At 37.0% G+C, this 20,010-nt stretch overlaps 1 protein-coding gene across 1 annotated transcript in view; it reads left to right on the top strand.

Moving 5' to 3' along the window:
• LOC137503331 (zinc finger protein 33B-like) overlaps positions 1-20,010 on the top strand; it is a 105,890-nt gene that overhangs the window by 67,489 nt on the left and 18,391 nt on the right. The window contains exons 2-3 of the mRNA XM_068230886.1: positions 6,816-6,945; positions 10,174-10,269. Of these exons, the coding sequence (XP_068086987.1) occupies positions 6,880-6,945; positions 10,174-10,269 (162 nt within the window). The 5' untranslated portion in view covers positions 6,816-6,879. The remainder of the gene's footprint in view (positions 1-6,815; positions 6,946-10,173; positions 10,270-20,010) is intronic.

Raw genomic sequence — 20,010 nt, 5'->3', positions numbered from 1 at the left:
AGGAATGCTAAAGCAAGAAAGTAATGCATAAAATATGAAAGATCAACCCATTTCACAGCAGTCCATTTCACATCTTGTTTATATGTCTAATTTCAGTCTTTAAATAATAATCTTATAAATAATTCTTCATTCATTTATCCAGAATTGCTTTAGCAACTTCGAAGTTAAAATCTCAATAATACTTTCTAGACGTAATGTATTTATCCATTCTCGTATATGAATTACAATTGATATTTGAATTTAGCGCGACTTTTCAGGTTAAGTCACTAGGAGCGCCACCGTCGAATTGTCTCCCTTTTTAACATGGCTACATCCGTAATGTGTCGCGTATTGTCTCTACTCTATTTGGTAAATGTTTGTCTCGAACGTTACCGACGATATGTAATTACTTCAGCTTAACCCGGCTGTATCTGTGGTCGCTGGAGTCACAAAGGCCGGGGGTTCAGGATCGGATGCCACGTGATTTTTTAGATGAAAATACCAACGCTCTACCGACGGGGATTCGATCCTCAGCTTTTCCAGATGGGAAGCCAGCAGCTGAGCTACTGGCTAATCATACCCACAATAATAATAATAATAATAATAATAATAATAATAATAATAATAATAATAATAATAATAATAATAATAATAAACTGTACGTTTTAAATTCTGTTATACGAAGATTTGGATCCTAAAATTCAGTCAGTTGATCTCTCCTTCCATGGCTGTCCACATACGTTAAGACTTATGGAACTGCTGTTCGTACCTTTTTTTTCTCCCCTGAACCAACTGACGTCGAAGTTGTGTAATTCCCGTCCGTTTATTCTCGGAGAGGTTCATTCTCTCTTATATAATAATTTATTTAACGCGCACAATGTGCAAAGAATTACTGTATAAAACATTAGTCTTCTCTCTAATATATCCACTTTGGGCCAAACATCGCGTACAGTGCTCTTTTCAATAAGTGCCGTATGTTCTGGAGTTGTCACTGGTAATTTATCCTTTCCTAAATTCAGCCTGATCTACCGAATGATACAAATCAAATCCGTCCTTCAAGAGTTTAAGTGATCAAACTACATTAAAATATCAGGTTTTGTCTCGAAGTGTGAGGTATGTTTTTATATAAGACGAGTATTAGCCAATTGTACAGCTTATTCCGTTCAATTGTGAGACCGATTTTCTTCACTGACGAATTGTGATTTCTATCACTTTACATTGTGTACGGAACCTCTTAACATATTGTCGGTAAAGTTCAGGTTCAATCAATATACTTTTGCCAAACTTACAGATCTCAATTGACAACCGTACGAAGTTGATACTAATCTTTCTCAGTTCAGCACTCTACATATTTTTAATATTTTTAATTTTCTTAAGTTTTATTTTTTACTTAAGCATTAAAAATCTATACGCATATAACTAGCTTTCTTTTTGAAAACTCCTCGTCTTTGGCGATACAAATACCAGCGAATTTGCCCCTCGTGTGTTCTAGCAATATATCGTATATCTAAATTTATTGGAATGAGAATTTTTTCTGAAGGGCTACCCAGGTGAAGAATTGCAGATATTCGTTTCAGAAAGAAATTACTTCCGACAGTTGTTCCGCGTAGGATATGTAAGATTATCTGCATATGTACCTAGAATTCTTGGTATATCAGTGTTGTTATGGAGAATCATCTGTATCACATCCTTATATCACAACAGCTATAACCTGTATTTACTCTGGAGGTTTTAGTTAACAGTAGGCTGCCTCTCTTTCGTAAGATATTTCCTGATTTATTGGTGTGTAAAAGATCTTCAGGGGCGTGTGGCGGGGAGTTTGCATGGGTTCGAATCCCTGGTTAGGCAGCTCTGAAAATCGTTTCCATGGTTTTCCCATTTTCTTGTTAGTTAACATTATTTAATGCCGCTATCCTCTCAATCCTAGCACTTTCCCTTCGACTTGTTAGTGCAACATCAAAACTAGTAGCAGGAATGGAAGAAAAATCTCTAGGAATACATTCTGGCTCTGGAAACTGTAAAATGTAGTTACTTGAGAGTAAAATCAGTATTATAGTATAGCAAGGAGTAAGAATCGACGCAATTGGCCACAGGAATGAAGCTTGTATTACATGTGTGCATTATGGTTACTTCTGCAGCAAAATATCACAAAGTGACTAACAAGCAGTGCTAAACGTTTAAACCAGTTGTTTAACACGGAACTCCCTTCAAGAGGCACTCTGTTAAGCAACCCTCAGTTGTGTCATTTGACGTGACATGCACAGACAAATAAGGAAAGTGCACTAAAGTAAAGGTTGGTAGCTTTGTCCGATGAAATGAGCTGATAAAAGTGTTTTATAAATTTTTCTTTTCAGTTCAACAGAATCTTCTTCATTTTCTGTTTCCAGTCTTTTGGGTAGAGTTGCGAATTAAGGCCCTCTTCAGTTTTCTCTCTGGGCATTCCTCGATGTCTTTCTGCTATGACTTTCTCTGTAAATACTCACTTTGGAACTCTATCCTCTTCCATTCTCATCGTGTGTCCATACAATTTCGGCTCACTTCTCTATATCTTGCCTTGCATTTCAGGGATTCCAATTCTCTCCCTGATATCTATGTTTCTGATTTTATCCCTTCATGTCTTCCCTACCATTTCTCTAAGGAATTTCATCATGGCCTCTTGGATTCTGCTTTCATCATGTTTTATTGTTGTCCATGTGCCTGCTGCATATGTCAAAATTAGTGTGTAATACATTGGGTGCAAAATTTCCTTGCATTCCTTTGGGACGTCCCAGTTACAGACTGTACATCTCACACATTGGTAAAACCCATTGTTTTCTTCAAATCTCTTTTCAATTTCATAATTTATTTTCCCATCTTTTGCAATTATCCTCCCCAAATACTTGAAGCTTGCAAGAGATTAATTTCAGTGTTAAACCATATGCAAAATTTAGAATAAATTTATTGAAAACCACCTATTCAATACTTTACAGTCTTCATGACTATAATGTAATCATCCAATTAAGGTTGTAATGGTACATGTTTCACCTGTCACAGCAGGCAACATCAGCTATAAATTCTACACTCTAAGCCAGAGCACTGGAATGGATGTCATATTTAAAATTATTCCTTAAGAATTAGTTGTTTACAATAATTTACAATGATGTATAAAAACATTATGGTCACAATTTGGAATAAATTGGTTGATCTTGTCTTAAAGTTTTTAATGGGGTATCATATTATGTTCACATCTAATAGAGATATTGTAAAAATATTATTGACACACATAATATTGATACTGGGTTGACAATTGAAGTCAAATAGGAGTCAACATTTTTTCAGTATATGCAAAAATCAATACACGCAGCTTAAATGATTTGCAGATTAGCTAAAATCTTTTATAGATTAAGATCTTTTCTCGATTAAAATAATAATAATAATAATAATAATGTTTTTTGGAGATGCCGAGATGCTGGAATTTAGACCCGTAGGAGTTTTTTTACGTCCCAGTAAATCTAACGACACAAGGCTGTCATATTTGAACACCTTAAATACCAACAGACTGAGCCAGGATCGAACTTGCCAAGTTGGGGTCAGAAAGCCAGCGCCTCAACCATGTGAGCCGCTCAGGTTAATTAATTTTCTTAACACTTTGTAACACTTACCTTTTAGACACTCCTTCCCCTACGCTTACCAACAGCAATCTTAATGCCCCACCCATCCCTCTTCACGCGACATACTCCCTGCCACTAATGACACACCTCTATAACACGAGGAGTATAGAAAAAGCGACTGTCAGACCACCACACACAAGCAACGCTGCCTTACATCTCTCCTAATGTCTAAAGGGTATGTGGGGATATATTCCACTAGTGAACGACTTTAATTTTAGCAACACACACACTTTTTTGTCTTATTTCACAAACTTCAACATGCATCACATAGCAGTTTCATTTACACCTGTGAATCAGATTGAACTCTTCTTCAGGCTTTCATGGTGATAACTTCACAAGCTTCATGACTCAGACATATTTAAAGAGAAGATGGAATAACTTGTCACATGAATGAGACTTGATGAAGTATCCTCCACTACTATTATTAATAAAGACTTTTGTTTTAATCAAGAAAAGATTTTTATCTATAGTAGATTTTAGCTAATCTACAAATTCATTTTAAGCTGAGAGTATTATACTGAAAAATCTGTTGTAAATATTTTGACTCAAATTTGACTTCAACTATCTAACTAGTATCAATATTGTGTACCAGTAATATTTTTGCAATGTCTCTAATAGATGGGTACATAATATGATACCCCATTAAAATTTCAAGACAAGATTAACCAGTTCAATCTAAATTGTGACCATAATGTTTTTATATATCAGTGTAAGTTATTTGTAAACAAATACTTTTTTAGGAATAATTTGAAATATAGCATCCATTCCAGAGCTCTGGCTTAGAGTATGGAATTTATGTCTAATGGTGGCTACTATGACAGGTGAAACCTGTACGATAACAACCTTAATAGAATGATTATATTTTAGTCACAAAGACAGTAAAGTATTGAAAAGGTGGTTTTCAATAAATTAATTGTAAATTTTAATACTTGAAGCTTTCCTCAACTTCTAATGATCTTTCATTTCCTTCAATATTCCCACTTCCTTGTCCATTAACTCTCATCACCTCTACTATCGTACATTTTTCCACACTTATTTTCATTTCATCTTCCTCTATCTCCTGATTCCATACAACATCTTGTTCTTGTACTTCCATTTCATCTTCTCCCCATATTACTGTGTCATCTGCAAAGAGTAAGGCCTTTGCCTCCTTTGTTCCCATTTTTAATACTATCATGGATTTTATCCATGATTGCAATGAAGATTGGAGGGGATAAAATGCATCCTTTTTGAAGTCCTGTTTCTACTTTGAACCAGTTTGTTTGTCCTATCATAGTATTGATACTACTTGCTCATTTTCCGTTTACGGCTTTTATAATTGGTTCTTCTCCTCTGCCTGCCTTCTTTTTCATCAATGCATCCAAGACTACGTGCCGTGGTACATTGACATATGCCTTCTCAGTATCAATAAATATCATCACTAAATCCTGCCTAAACTCCCATCTGTTCTCCATCATGTTCCTTTGGTTCAATGGATTGAAAAACTTAAAAATTATGTTTACACTGAGTACAGAGTAGGACACCATACACAAGTGAAACGTAGATAATAACTGGTGCTGAGAAAAACAGAGTTGAAGCCTATGAAGTGCCGTGCTATCAGAAGTCATTGAAGATCAGATGGATAAAAAGTGCCGTGCTATCAGAAGTCGTTGAAGATCAGATGGATAAAACATGTCTCAAATTAATAGATAGTGAATCAGCTTGATGAGAGGAGAATTATCGAGCTCGATAGCTGCAGTCGCTTAACACTCCAGTGGTCACGCGAAGGAGAGTCACCTCAGTGGTCGCGCGGATCACAATTGTGATCCGTACTGCCTTTTTAATATAAGGCTATTCTTAGCTATTTATTCAATGAATATAATTATGCATTGTGAAAAGAATATAATTACATATGCATTTATAAGCAATCCCTGAAAAATAACCAAACTTTGTGATTTGTCTCACTTACTCCCTCCATAAGGTACCTCACTGTCTGGTTCATTCAGCCACCGATTTATATTCTCATAGTCATCCATTTTGTACTTATATACCAACAATTAATATAAACTCATAAAATGGAGTAGATATATGCATATGAACTAAGATTAGACACCGTAATAAGAAAACAAACTAAGTCAAAAGAAGTCACGCTAGTGGTCACACGGATCACAGTTGTGATCCACAAGAATAAATTGCTTTATAACGCAACAACCATCAGTCAATGTTTGCAGACTACTGCGTTATCAGAGAGATGATGGGGTGTGAGGAAGGTACACAGATGCTCAAGGTCAACAGTCATACCAAAAAGCAGGAGCAAAGAAAACTAAACAGCTGGATCACTATTGTGATCCGCGCGACCACTGGAGGGTTAAGTGCGGCCAGTATCCCGTATTCGGGAGATAGTAGGTTGGAACCCCACTTTCGGCAGCCCTGAAAATGGTTTTCTGTGGTTTTCCATTTTCACACCAGGCAAATGCTGAGGCTTTCATCCCACTCCTAGCCCTTTCCTTTCCCGTCATCGCCATAAGACCTGTCTGTGTTGGTGCAACATAAAGCAACTAGCAAAAAAGGCAGGAGGAGAATGGTTTGAGAGAATTTGATCCTAAGAAGGAAAATTTTGATAGAACAAATCTTAAGGCACTGTGAACTTGTTCAGTTAGTTTTGAAGTGAAGTGCAATGGATAAAAATGATAGGAAGATTTCAAGAAATGGACCCGGGTGATAAGAGTGATATGCAAATGAAATAGTTACTGAATTTTCAAAAGGTTTTGTACATTTTCATGAAAATCAATGTACGTTAAATTTTAACAAGAAAGTCATCTTGCTGTGGTTTCAGTTCCATATAAAACTGTACATTATATAGCTATGAATACGATACAAGGTGTCATGTAATACTAGGGGTCCTTTGTCTATGATCTTTATATCAACAGATGCGTTAAATTATATTTCCTATGGAAGTGAACACTGTTTTTGAAGTGATTTAAAACTGGAGGTCTCTAGCTATGATCACAGTATCAGTCATAGAAAACTTGAGGTCCTGTAGGTATTATCACAATATCAACAGTCATGTAAATTTTCGAGTCTTTTCGGTATGATCATAATATTGACGGTCTTGTAAAATTACAAGCTTGTTGCTTAGCCTGTTGACAAATAACGTAATTAGCAGTGACACCAATAAAGTAATATATGTTTCTGGTTATGTTTCAGTGTAAGGTCTTTGGAAGTAATCAACAATCCCAGTACCTTCTAATTACTTCAGTTGCAGTGCAAAATGGACATGGAGGTAAAGATCAAAGAGGAACCAGTCTGGCTTGAAGGAACAACAAATGCACCACTTGTAAGTTTCATTCCAGATAACTTTATAGAGGTCAGAATTTAACCCTTAGTGGCTGAATAAGTTTGGCTGGGGCATAATTTACTATGTGCTTCCTCAATATTAACACCGTCAACATTTGCTGCATGAGCATCTAGGCATAGTACAACTCTGTTTTGTTTCTTTGTCTGGAAATACGCCACAGCACTCTACACAAAGCTGCCAACGCTTAGGAACTACAATCCACAGTATTGATGTATATCTGTAGGTCAAACAAGTGACAAAAACATTGTTCATGGGAGAAGGAAAGGGGTTCTGGTGGCATAAGCCAGCATAAGCATAGCATTGTATGTTTGATAGTGGCATAAAGTTGAATCAATGTTGTGGGCTTGATATTATAAGAACCTTGGTTAGGACCAGCTAGTGACAAAGTTGTGATTAGCAGTGTCTCAAGGTTGAGGCTTCAGGGCATTTCATGTGTTAAGTACCCATTGACTGACTGTTGTTATTTGAGTACGTCTGATGATTATTAAAGTGGATTTCTGGAGGGTGTGTGGTTATGTATTTATTCTGCATGGTTTGGTAATGGAAACTTTGTAGAATTGACATAATTTTCTATCATAACAGCCAATTGCAATGCTAGTAGTTGCAGAAGTGATGGAAAAGTGAAGGGTGCTAATATGAATTAGGTTATGGCCAACTGGTCCATGGCTCTCTTGGATGACGTATTTTTCTGCCAGAAGAAATTCCAGGTGATTTGCTACATTTAAACTTCTTTGCAATGACACTAATGTTGGGTGAGCACGTAGTAAAATTCTGCTTTGGAAGTTTACTGTGAGTATAGCTCATCTAAAGCAAACACCCTGATGAAGGTGGAAGATCCAGTGGAAAATTTTGCAGAAGATGCAAGATATCTTCATCATCTTTCCTTGCTCTGTCTGTTGATACTCTAATCACACTCCATTGCAATCGTCCGACTGTGTGGCTTTCAGTTCAGTGGCTCTTCATCTGATAGCTCAGAGGGTAAACTGATGACATGCTAATTTCATGTCGGCAAGTGTGATTCGGGTTCAGTCTAGAGATATTTGAAGAAGCTGAGTTATCCCAGCGCCGGTCTGTAGTTTTACTGGCTTGAAAGTGAATTCCTGCACCTCAGGAACTTCGGAAATCTTGACAGTTTGAAGAGTTATGATCAATGAATAACTGTGACTAGACAGTAATGACCTATTGCAAACATTGCAAACTGCTAATTTACTTATGAGATGTTGACCATTAGTTGCTTCAAGCTAAAATTCTGCAATTAAAGAATGCTATTCTCAGAATAAATATGTGCTCTTGAGTACTGAGTTACAGGCATTACAGAAGACAACGGTGTCTGAACATATCCAAGATATGAGTGTATTGCTGTTCATGATCTCTACATTTTATATTTCTTGTTATGTTCCATAACAGACTTGAACCTGGCATATGAGTGCACTCCTGATCAAGAACTGTAGGTTTAATATTTCTTATAACGCTACTGCATCAAACCTGTAGAGATATGAAAATTATGTTAAAGAAATATGTGCCAATATTGGAAACTGTTAGAGAGTGTGTTAAGGTTGGGGTTGGATTAGTCTGTAGTTATTACTCCCAGTATCAAAATTACTTTGGTTTAGGGGTTGCACCTCTTCTCTTTATCCCCTCTGATTATTATAGAGGATGGTTGGCCCATTGTACTTTAAAAAAAACTAATATCTTCCGACACTACTGCACCACCATTAGCACCACATGTTAAATATTATTACTCCTAATATAATTAGTGTAGAAGAAGTTAAATAACAAATCTTTCGTCAGTGTTTTTGAGTCTGGGTACACCGGTCTGCTGAGTAAAATGTCAACACAGGTGTGATTACTCTGGGTTACCCTCACATCCACAATTTGCTGGCAGATATGTATGTTAAAAAATAGCAATTTGTCTATGGCATACGAGAGAAAAAAAAGTTCAAAATCTGAATGTACATTCCATCAAAATAAGTATTTTGCTCAGATGTTGAATTCATTTAGATAGGCAATGTCACGCTATATGTTATATAGAGAACCATGCTTAAGGGGTCTAGAATGCATGATTCCTTAGAAAATTTTCTTTAATATGCCCCTTCCTAGGGGCTCTCACTCTTTGAGGACTTAAGGCAAATTTAAAAAATAAAATATTTCCTCTTTGTCATTATTTCCCTCTCCTTTCTGTGCATCCTTTTCATCCATTCCTAGTTCAGCCACTGTCTTCTTTCTTCTATATTGAGTGGATTAAGTAGGTGTCTTCTAGAACTTTATACTTTAGTTCACTATTATAAGTAACTTAAATTAGAATATAAGCTTTTGATCTCAGTCCTTTCCCCTTGTAGTGCCAACAAGGTTTTATGAATCCAAGTGAGAAATTTAAATGTCTTGTAGTAGATAATAAACAAGCTTCTGACGCTGCAGATGTACACTCCAACACTGCTGACTCTCCATTGACAGTGTTCTCATCCCCACAGTTCTTGATAGAACACTACATAACATCCTTGTAGTAGTAAAATATTTCATTTGTAGTTGCATTGAGTTTGGGCTACATCACATCTTTCGCTGGTATTTGACTGTGATAAGCCTGCTTCATTCATGTTTATTTTTTATTTTGCACTTGGAAGTATTGAAATATGCTCTTTAAAACAGAACTGTCTTAATGCTTTATGTAGCTCCTGTGAGCTCGGCAATACCAGAGTAGAGAATGCGATTTCAATATTTCAAGGTATTTTAATCTGTCTGTGAATTACTAATGCTGAGAACAAAAAAGGATTTAAACCAGTTGTAACACTTGTGATTGGTTCAAACAACCTTTAAGATTTGATTGATATGATTGTACATGTGAAAACAGTTCATACAATTTAGTGTTTACGTCTGTGGCTTCTTCCTTCCAAATTCTGTGCGAGATGGCCCCAATTCCATCCCTGGTAGGTTATCTTCTCATATGGCTAGAAAATGTTTCTTATTTTATATTTTGTTCTCAGTCTCATCCTTTCTCAGACATACGGAGTGAGCAAGAATAGTAACTCCATTCTCAGTACAGTCTTCGGTCATAACAATCCCCTGCTGCTAGAAATCTTCCTTAAACATTAGTGAAATTTTGAATGTAACTGTAGTACTGGTAATTAATGAATTAACTTGCTCATTTGTTTGTGACTATATTTGTGGATGTGTGTTATGAGCATACCTAATATATCCTATTTTCCACAGGAAAATATTGAAGATATATCAGAAGTGATAGCTCTGAAAGAAGAAGTTAAATCAGAGTTAACAGAGCCAGGGTCAACGCAGGAAAACTCTCTTGAGGTAATGTATATAATTTGATAAGCCATCACCAGTCAATGAAAATTGTTAGAAAATGGCTCAACAGATATCAGTGTTTGACCCTTCATTTCAGTGCTCATGGTTGATAGAACTATGGAAAATATACTTTTTATGAGACTGAATGTTTACTTGTCTAGTTTTCACTTTTCCTTCAAGTTGTTCCACGATCTTGCATTATGAATTGTGCAGCAGTTAGGATTACTCCAAACACCTCTACTCTATATCATTTGGGAGCTGGTATCATTTCTACTACTACTTTTGATTTTATAAATATTTTTGAATACAAAATAGCTATAAGATACATTCTTTTGTTATTGTTACAGGATATTTTACTAGCTGCTTCTAAATGAAACACCTTTTGTGATTTTATTGGTCATATTGATTATTGATTTCTAGATAATACAATTCTTTGTAGATTCAAGTTGCTGGTGACATGCTTGCTTACTGTGAGTGTTAATTTTTATACTACACACATTTTAGCCATCATCCACTTCATAGCATATGTGTCGTCTTCTTTTAGTATGACTATGTTGCTATGGGGCATTTCATTGCCCATTTATTGAGATATTCATTTGAGGACCTCTTCCGGGAGTTCTGGATTAGCTGCTGAATATATTGCCATGTCAGCAAGGGTGTGATGGGAGAGGAAATATAATAATGATCAGGGAGTGTAGTAGTTGGCTCTCCTATAAGGAAATGGGATGTAGTTAAGTAAGAAGTGTCAAAAGGGTCATCATTTAGCTTTGGTGAGAGCATGAGGGTATGTGTTGTGAGAGTGGTCCATTCCCTAACAGTGAAGCAATAAAAATCCATCACTTGTCCGAGGTGATGTATCAGACTCTTGACAGCTGCTTCCCAGATTCCACTAAAGTGTGGTGCTGCAGGAGAGATGAAATGCCATGTCAGTCCCATGCCTTCAGTTGTGTGAAGAGTTGATTTTCTGTTGGTTGTTTTGCAGAAAGGCCTTGATTTCTTTAGCTGCTCCGAAGAAGTTTGTGCTGTTATCACAGTAAATGTTCAGGGGTTCACCTATGAGGACTAAGTCTATAAAGTGCAGAGAGAAATGTTGTTGTGGTGAGAATAGGTATCATGTATATGTAGACAGCCTTGATAGCTAGTCACTCTGGTGTTGTTTGATCTCACACGACTTTTTATGAGAATTGGGCCGGCATAGTCTATGCTAGTTTTAAGGAATGGGTACATCGGGGTTACATGCACCCATTGTGTATTTTGCATTAATTGTTCTAAGGTATCTGTATTCAACTTAGAACACTTGAGACATGCATGAGTGTTCTGTTGTGTCATTGTTGGTTGTGATTATTAGCAATCAGCAGTGAAGCAAAAATGACTTGTTACTAAATTGTGTAAATCGTACATACCTAAAACTGCTTAAGTTGTGTAAATTGTACATACCTAAAACTGCTTAAGTTGTGTAAATCTTTCATACCTAAAACTGTTTAAGTTGTGTAAATCGCATGTACCTAAAACTGCTTAAGGCTTTATCAAAGAAATGGGCTTTTAAGTTTTTCCTTTATCTACTAAAACCCTCTCCATCTCACAATTCGTTTCCCACAAAGTGGTTTCCATCATTTTATCAGTGATGAATAACTTCACTGCCAACATCTGAAGAGCGTATCTCGTGGGTCCAGGTGCATATCTCTTTATATTACCCAATCTGGAATACAATAATTGAAATGTATGTTTCTCTGAAGTATTATAAATATAATCTACTGAAATCTTTATGAGCTTATAGGCCTATAGGAATAGATTGTACATAATGTAAATAAAGCAATAACATAGTTCATACTACAGTATAACTGCGATTTTGCATGACCTTGATTTAGCATAAACCCACATTTAACAGAAATATTTTCCAGACCTGAAAATTATTCTATAACAGCAATGCAATTGTCTATTCAATTTCACATAATTCAAAATAGGATAACTCACATTTACCATTAAAGAAATGTTAAAATTCTCAAATATTTATTTCTATTCATTTTGGTTATGGGACATTAAGAACTTGTGCAAAAGATGTCATAAGCTTGCTAAGGATGATTCAAGGCATAAGAGGAATTTAGAGCACGGGCACTTAGGGTTGAAGTGAGATGTAGGACTCTTATACATCTGACCACGGCCGCTGTGGTAGAAGAGAACCCCTGTTTTAATGACAGTGTTCAAATATTCCTCTGTTAATCTATGCAGTTTCCATTGGTTACAGTGAGGACTCACTGATTCATCCATTATCACGAGCAAATTTGGGCATGATAATTTTTATCTGTTATCAGTATTCATACACTACTTCAGCATTTATATTGATTGTGATTGATCATCTTAGGTACAAATTCCTCGCTATGCAGCAAATAGATGTTAAGCAAGCCTAATGTCTTCTCACAACTCCGACTGGTGAACTAAACATCGGGATAACTTGTATTTGCAATCAGTGCAATTACAGCAGTTGTTAAATCCTTAGAAATAAAGGCTGAAATAAATGATTGCTTAATGTTAATACTGTGTACTGAAATAAAATAAGAATGTGATACTTCTCCTTCTCCAGATAGAGTGGTGTGCATAAATAATTTCAGAAGTTACGTTATGTACTTTCGTGTCTTGTTAAATTTCCGAAAGATTGTTCTCGTGTATATCTGTAGTAAAATGATCATTAATCTATAGGGAGCTTGAAATATCTTTTAGTAATATGTGCATGGTAAACCTAGGTTAGGAGACACCATTTGAAATAAGAAAGTGGAAATGTTTGCCACAATCCTTTGGATCGATGCTATTGCAGTTCTTCAGAATGAAACTGAGTATGCATGTTCAGACTGTTGGAATTAAAAACTACATGCAAATTAGTAAACCGCTATTTTGGAAAATATCTGCAAAAGTGTTTAAACAAACTGATTGCCATTTCATACCACTTTTAATGTGTTTTTGTGCGAGTTTCCCAACTTTTACGAAAAATTATGTATAACATTATAAGAAAAACCTTAAACTTAAGTGATTTGTCAGAATGAAGAACAAACTGTAACTACAGTACAGTGTGTAGGGTTGTTATCTCCTTTTATTGCTGTCATTGTGTAAGTAATGTATGTTGCTAAAATTTATGTTAATACAGGCAAAGATCTCTTGAAATTCTGTGCTTCCTATTGAAACCTTGATTTCATGTAAACCATCATTTAAGGTTAAAAAGTTACGTCCCTGTAAAAACTTTAAATAGGGGTTCTACTGTATATATTGAACATACCTTACACATGATTGTCAATAGGGTTGTTTTCTCCATTCAGCCCCATTTCGAGATATGTACTCTTCTTGTTGTACAGAGTCAACCTCAACTTATAGTTCATTATCGGATACTTGGGGCTTCACATTTTCCTCTTCTTCATATGACCGCTGATGACCAGACATATTTGAAAATGGAAACAATGAACTGATTATTACGTTCCTTACTACAGCACTCCTTAGTCATGGAGGGAGACCAACATTGTTTCGGTACTGATCGGTATGTAGGGCAGCATTGAAATTAATGGATGGGTCCATGTAATTTATTGAACTGGTAGAGTAGTCTGCAAGCAAAAAATATTTTTTAATCATGTCAATAACTACTAAATGAGATGAACTAATACACAAGGATTTGGGCATATGCAGATATTTTATCAGTTACAAGCAATTTAAAATTAAATTTGGGTTGATTCGACCCATTCAGTGTAGAAGGGGTAAACGGGGTAGAGTCGAGCCTCATTGAACATGTCCAGATGAAGATAATATTTTCTGAGTTCATTAAAATGCTACAGCTCATTTATGGATTAGGAGGATGTGCTTCACATACTCGGATGCAATCAGCTTAGGGCAGTGGTAGATGTTATGAATTAAGTCGTATAGTATGGTGACATTGGGTTCGATTATGGCAATGTGTCTTTATGGTTTTCCTTGTCTAAACTTTCAGGGACGAGGTGATATATTGATTTTTTAATTCCAATTAGGCCCTAAGTTTTAGTGATCATATTTTCAAAAGTGCCCTTGAAATATAGTCACAATGTTATGTCTCCATCAAAACTTGCTGGGCCAATGACCTCGATGTTAGGCCCCTTTAAACAACAATCATCATCATCATCAAAACTTGGTAATTTTATTTTCTGCCATATTGACCAATTCTGTTGATTTAAATATTTCTTTGCTTGAGTTCCATTATTATTAGGTACTGCATTTATGGAGGTTAGCATTTTTGCCTCCACTAAGTCTTCAAAGTATTTTTAACATAGTCAAAGTCAGTGAGACACCCCTTCCTTTAGAGGATGGTTATGTAATTGTACTTCACCTTATTTTAAAACATGAAGTGTGAAGTTCCTTTGAAACATTGTAGTTTTTATATGAAAATTCTCATTTTCTTCACGTAGTTCCTGTGTCTTCAACAGAGTACTGTAATGCACTGCAAGGTGTTGTGGGACATCTGGCTTTGTTCCAAGGCCATGCAGCAGCTGATACTCTTCCAAGATTGTTTCCAATATACATAATGTCTGACAGTTGGTATCATTACTACTTGTGGTATGTTGCAGGAATTGCCCATTTCAAGCAGTGGCTTGTTGTTAGAACAGTAGTGTGAATTCTTGTACAAGATCTTCTTTCAAGCTTTGCTGTTACGAATTGGGGGAGTTATCTTCATTATATAATAGTTCTTGTACTAATCGGCACATACAAGGACGTCCCTATCCCTGTGGTCATCTGACAATGAACTGCTTAGGTTGGACCAGACCAAATGCAATGGAAACTGTTAGGATTATCACTGAAGAGACTAACACTGCAAGAACGTAAAAGTAAAGACTTTTAACTGTTACTTGTCGAATCACAAACAGTCCACTTCTGTATTTTCTTTGTTCACCAATTGGGTGCACAGTAGTTTGAGGGCAATATATAAACATGCAAGCTATTAAGAATAATCGAGGCCTTTTAGATGTGGCAGGACTTGGAACATGTCTGGCAAATGAAACAAAGTACAACAGGAGACTACATTTATTTTAAAACATAACTGCTCAAAAATCACAAGAATTAAAAAAATGAAGTCTTCTTGATGGTGTTCAAGAGGAAAGTCTTCTTGAATTAAAATCAACACTCACAATTTTCTACAGTATAGGTATATAATATTTTGAAGATATTCTTCACTGTCCATGGAAGGTATGGAACATGGTTTAAGTAACAATAAAATAAGAAGATAGTAGTTGATACTATTCACAGGTTTGTCGGCCACTGCCACCACATGGCCCTGGGAGAGGCCTCTGCCGTATGGAATGTGCTGTCTTAAGCGTGCATGCTTAATCTCACGACCTACTTGGCAGGTGATTTGAAACATTGGGCTTGGCGAAGAGTGCAGCGTTAATCTAACTGGCACAGGTTCGAATTAAGTTCTAACATCACAGGCTCTGGATTCAACCATAGGCTTAACCTTACAAGGGTGTTACCTTTACAGACTCAAGTTTGATGCCCAGCTGCCAATGTGATCAGGGACGTGAGTGCTAGCTCAAGATATCAGGCACGAATTTGATGCCCAGCTTAACCTTACAAGGGCATTGCAAACTCAAGTTTGAGTTTTGATCCCAGGCTTAACCTAACTAGACAAGATGAGACATGGTCCAGGGGCTTTTGGATCTGTTCTTGGAGCAAGATGGCAACTACACACATTGTCTTAATAGGACTAGGGAAATGGTATAAGGCTTAATACATATGCTTTATTCATAGGGCCATAACCCTGAAATGCGGCTTTAGGTCGTGGAGCTGAGAAACTGCAAAAGGGTCAAAGCATTAAATGGCTATAAGGCAAATGGGCTAAATTGCTAAAGGACTAAAAGGAAAAGGGCTAAATGGCTAAATAGCTGAAGGGCAGAAGGACTAAATGGAATGAGCTATGTTGTAGGGCTCAGAGCTGTACTTGGAATAAGATGATGGCATGGGACTAGGGAGGTGGTGAAAGTTTTAATATTTGTGCATTATTTATAGGGGAATATATATATATATATATAAATATATATATATAAAACACTACTTCAAGGTCTTGAAGCTGAGCAGTTGCAGAGTCAATTACGCTAGCATGTGAGCTGAAGTGTAACACGCTGTTGGTTTTCTGTGTTTGGAACTCTGAATTTTTTATTGTAACTTTTTGAACTTACAGATTTTGAACTGTAAGAGACTGATAGTAGCTTACAATATTATTGTCATCACTTAGGGAATAAAACTTTGTGTTCAAACCGAAAAATTATTCCGTTACACGTGAATTGAAATGGAACCCAGGACTCTTCCCATTTTCACTGCTCAGTTTCGTGCTAAGGAAATGACTGCACATTGGTAGAATCCATTTAATTCAAAACACCTGATATTTGAGCTGCGAGAAATTAAAAATTCCCACCCCGACTTCAGTTAGATTATGTTAAAAATGGAATAATGAATGATAATTTTAGAAATTACAGTTATTGTCATGGACTTGTCTTTTTCCAGTCATCATATGACCAATTTGGGAGATTCATGGCTCACTGAAACCTCTTTGCAGCCATAGCAGGCATAATATTAGCTTTTCTTCAAGTTCATTTTGTTTTTATTCCAGCTTAAAGCAGCTCGCGTCTCACAGTCCTTGCTGATATGAATGACCCATACTCTTCTAATTTCGTACGTAAATTCGTACTAGTATCCTTGCGATTGTTTTCTGAAAAATAAATCACTTTTCGCTTACTCCTTGGGGATAGTTTCTTCTTTTGCCCACAGTTTCCAACACGTTGACATTTTGTCTTCCTCTTGTCTTCACTTGTTTTAATTCTACTAACATTATTCTGTGTTATTTGCAATATAGAAGCTATATCTTGCTGTGAAAATTGTTTCTTATTGAGTAGCTCTCTGACAATGGCTATCTTTCTTGGCAAAGTGTCCTTTCGTCTCCCCATAACCTCAAAATTTAACAATTCTCTACAACCACTCTTAAAAAATATCAACTGAACTCGTGAATAGTATCAATAATGCATGTAACTTACAGAATGCGCAGTCTCAACAATATGTCACATTATTTAGTTCTATACATCAACAATATGCAGATATAGATGATAAACAACAGAACATGACCACTAACAAAAGTGATACAAAACCATCTGAATAGTGAAATTACATTGTGGTTCTCACTGTAGCGGGGGTGCAAGGCAGTTGGATGCGCAACCAATAGCCTCTCCAATTGCAAAACTCAACCTCACCTTCCCATGGTGCTCCCTGTTATCACAGACGAGGCTCTGGCGACCAAATATATGGCGCGATAACCATGTCACAATTAAGGGTGCAGTAAATGGCATCTTTTCCACCCGTAACATCTGAGGTGGGAGCAAGTGTGAAGGCTTAAAGGTGGCAGCCCCACCATGACACTCGGTGAATGTGGGCTAACAACTCACAGTCGCTTAAAACTAACTTATTAAAAAAACTAAGAAAAGCACCCGGACGGATCCTAAGACTTTGGCTTGAAATAGGATATGAAAATTGATTTTGAAACGTCAGAATACTGTATCAGATTGGGAAATTAACACAACTCACTAACGAGGCAGAAAGGTACAGACTGGATATCTTAGGAGTTAGTGAAGTAAGGTGCAATACATTTGGAGAGGGGAGAAACATTCCTCTACTCTGGTAAGCCAAATGAAGATGACTCACATCAGGAAGGAGTGGGATTTCTTATAAACAAGAGATCAAAGAACAGTCTGATGGATTGGAAGCCCGTCTCATCAAGGATTATCACTGCAAGATTCAAGGGGAAGATCAGGAATGTTTTGATTATCCAATGCTATGCACCTACAGAAGAAGCGGAAGTAGATAGTAAGGCTAAGTTTTATTCAGAAGTACAGAGTACCATTCAGGCAATAAAGAAAAGGGACATTGTGATTGTTATGGGAGACTTCAATGCCTAAGTGGGTTCTGAAATTCTGGGTCTTGAACAAGTAATGGGGCGACATGGACTTGGTACTAGGAATGAGAATGGAGAACTTTTGGTAGACTTCTGCGCGAGCAATGAACTTGTTATCGGTGGAACCCTGTACCCTCATAAAGAATGCCATAAAGTGACGTGGATTTCACCAGACCAGCGAACTCAAAACCAGCTCGATCACCTGGCAATTAGCAGAAGCTGGAGGAGGTCTCTTTTGGATGTCAGAAATCGAAGAGGTGCTGATATAGGCAGCGACCACCATCTAGTGACTGCCAACATCCGAATTAATATTGCAACTGCAAAGAGACGATTTGAGCAACAAATGAAAAGATTTGATGTCGGAAAGCTAGAGGATGATAGAAGTAAGGAACAGTTCAAGCTTGTCCTCAGTAACAGGTTTACAAGACTACAGTTACATGAATATGATGTTGAACACTGGACGAAAGTTAAAACCACTTTGACAGACACAGCAGAGGAAGTACTTTGCTTCAAGAACATTAGGAGGAAAGATTGATGACTTCAAATATTTGGGAATGTATTGAACAACATAGGGAGCTGAAACTAAAGTTGAATAATTGCAGGACACGAACCCAGAAGGTTGAAGACCAAGCGGCATACCATGCTAAAGATCGGGAAGTTAAGAAGAGTGCGAAACAGACCAGAAAAAATGGTATCAGACCTTTCTGAATTAGCAGAGACTGCAGCAAGAGATAGAAAAATGAAAGGCTTGTGTGACATCACAAGGAAACTTGCCAAGAAGAAATTTAAACACAGTAGACCATCAAGAACAAACAAGGATATATGCTCACTAGTGATGAAGCTAAGTTGAATAGATGGCGAGAACACTTCATGGAGGTGTTGAACAGAGAAAATGTAGAGGAGGATAGACAAATGGTAGAGGTGAGCGAAGATTGTGAAACTGATGGTATCGACACTGAACCACCCTCAAGAAATGAGATAAAAGAAGCGATCAGCCAAATAAAGCATGGGAAGACCCCAGGTGTGGATAATGTAGCACCTGAGCTTTTGTGTACCCCGATATGACAGCCGATCTGTTGCGTCCACTGTTCACAAAAATTTGGAATAAGGAAAGAATGCCAAAGGAATGGAGAGAAGGACTCCTTGTGAGATTACCAAAGAAAGGTGACATGACCAACTGTCACAACTGGAGAGGTAGCACCTTGCTCTCGATCCCCAGTAAAGTGATGACACGGGTGATCCTGAACAGGATAAAAGCAAGGATAGAAAACCAACTGCCAATCAAGAAGCAGGTTTTAGGAATAACCGCTCATGCATAGACCAAATAAACACTCTATGAATTATTATTGAACAGTTTAATGAATACAATTCTGGCCTATATCTTCTGTTTGTGGACTTCGAGATGGCTTTCAATTCGTTGAACACCATGTGGAGAACGCTAGAGAAGTATGGCGTACCAACTAAAATCAGCAAAATCATCAAAGAGACTTACAACGACTTCACGTGTAAAGTAATCCATGAAGGGAAGCTTTCGGAGCCTTTCTCTATAAATGCTGATGTGCGGCAGGGGCGTGTGCTATCTCCAACTATCTTTCTACTTGTTCTAGATGACATCATGAGGAAAGTTACGGAGGGAAGGCAAAGAGGTATCCAATGGTGATTGGGTGACAGATTGGAGGCTTTGGAGTATGCCGATGACTTATGCCTATTGACTCAAAAACATACTGATATGGAGGGAAAGTTACGGGATCTGGAGAGAGAGATGGGAACAGTGGGCCTCAGGATAAATGCCCAGAAAACAA

The sequence above is a fragment of the Anabrus simplex genome, chromosome X, assembly GCF_040414725.1.
Source record: "Anabrus simplex isolate iqAnaSimp1 chromosome X, ASM4041472v1, whole genome shotgun sequence".
Lineage (NCBI taxonomy): Eukaryota > Metazoa > Arthropoda > Insecta > Orthoptera > Tettigoniidae > Anabrus > Anabrus simplex.
Note: the sequence above shows the minus strand (reverse complement) of the source record. Positions and strands in the feature narration are given on the sequence as shown.